The sequence below is a fragment of the Austrofundulus limnaeus genome, unplaced genomic scaffold (assembly GCF_001266775.1).
Source record: "Austrofundulus limnaeus strain Quisiro unplaced genomic scaffold, Austrofundulus_limnaeus-1.0 Scaffold2447, whole genome shotgun sequence".
Classification (NCBI taxonomy): Eukaryota; Metazoa; Chordata; class Actinopteri; order Cyprinodontiformes; family Rivulidae; genus Austrofundulus; species Austrofundulus limnaeus.
The window spans coordinates 1-405 of record NW_013954849.1 but is presented as its reverse complement, the minus strand read 5'-3'; the positions used below and the strand labels follow the sequence as shown (position 1 = coordinate 405).

General features: G+C 40.7%; 1 protein-coding gene across 1 annotated transcript in view; it reads left to right on the top strand.

The window, feature by feature from the left end:
• The window catches only part of LOC106511012 (tumor necrosis factor receptor superfamily member 14), a gene marked incomplete at its 5' end in the record, with an annotated part of 2,932 nt that extends 2,551 nt beyond the window's left edge, over positions 1 to 381 (top strand). The window contains 1 exon segment of the mRNA XM_013999749.1: positions 148 to 381. Coding sequence (XP_013855203.1) covers positions 148 to 158 — 11 coding nt within the window.
• Positions 382 to 405: the final 24 nt, after the last annotated feature.

Below are 405 nucleotides of genomic sequence, written 5' to 3'. Positions count from 1 at the left end.
ACGCCATTTCCGCCTTTTGGCCGTACGTTCACTTTTAGTATGGTTTCCACGCAATCCTTTATAAATGAGACCCCTGGCTTGTTGCTGAACCTTAGCATTTCATGAGGTTAAATTGTGGATCACAGTTTGTTGTTGATTTGAATCTAGATAGAGGCTAACACCTGGTGGTGATGTTGGCAGCACTATTAAAGGCTGCAGAGGAACGTTTCTGAAGTGGATGCATGCAGCTGGTGCTGACTGTTCATTTTGTAGTCATGTGCGTAAATGACTCACTGTAAGTAATTCTTTATTTGTTCACTGTATTAGATTAGTTTATCTCATGTTGTGTGGAAATATACTTATCAGACTGTTGTTATTAGCAGCATGCTGCAACTTGCTAGCTTTAGCTCATGACCATGTGCTGTA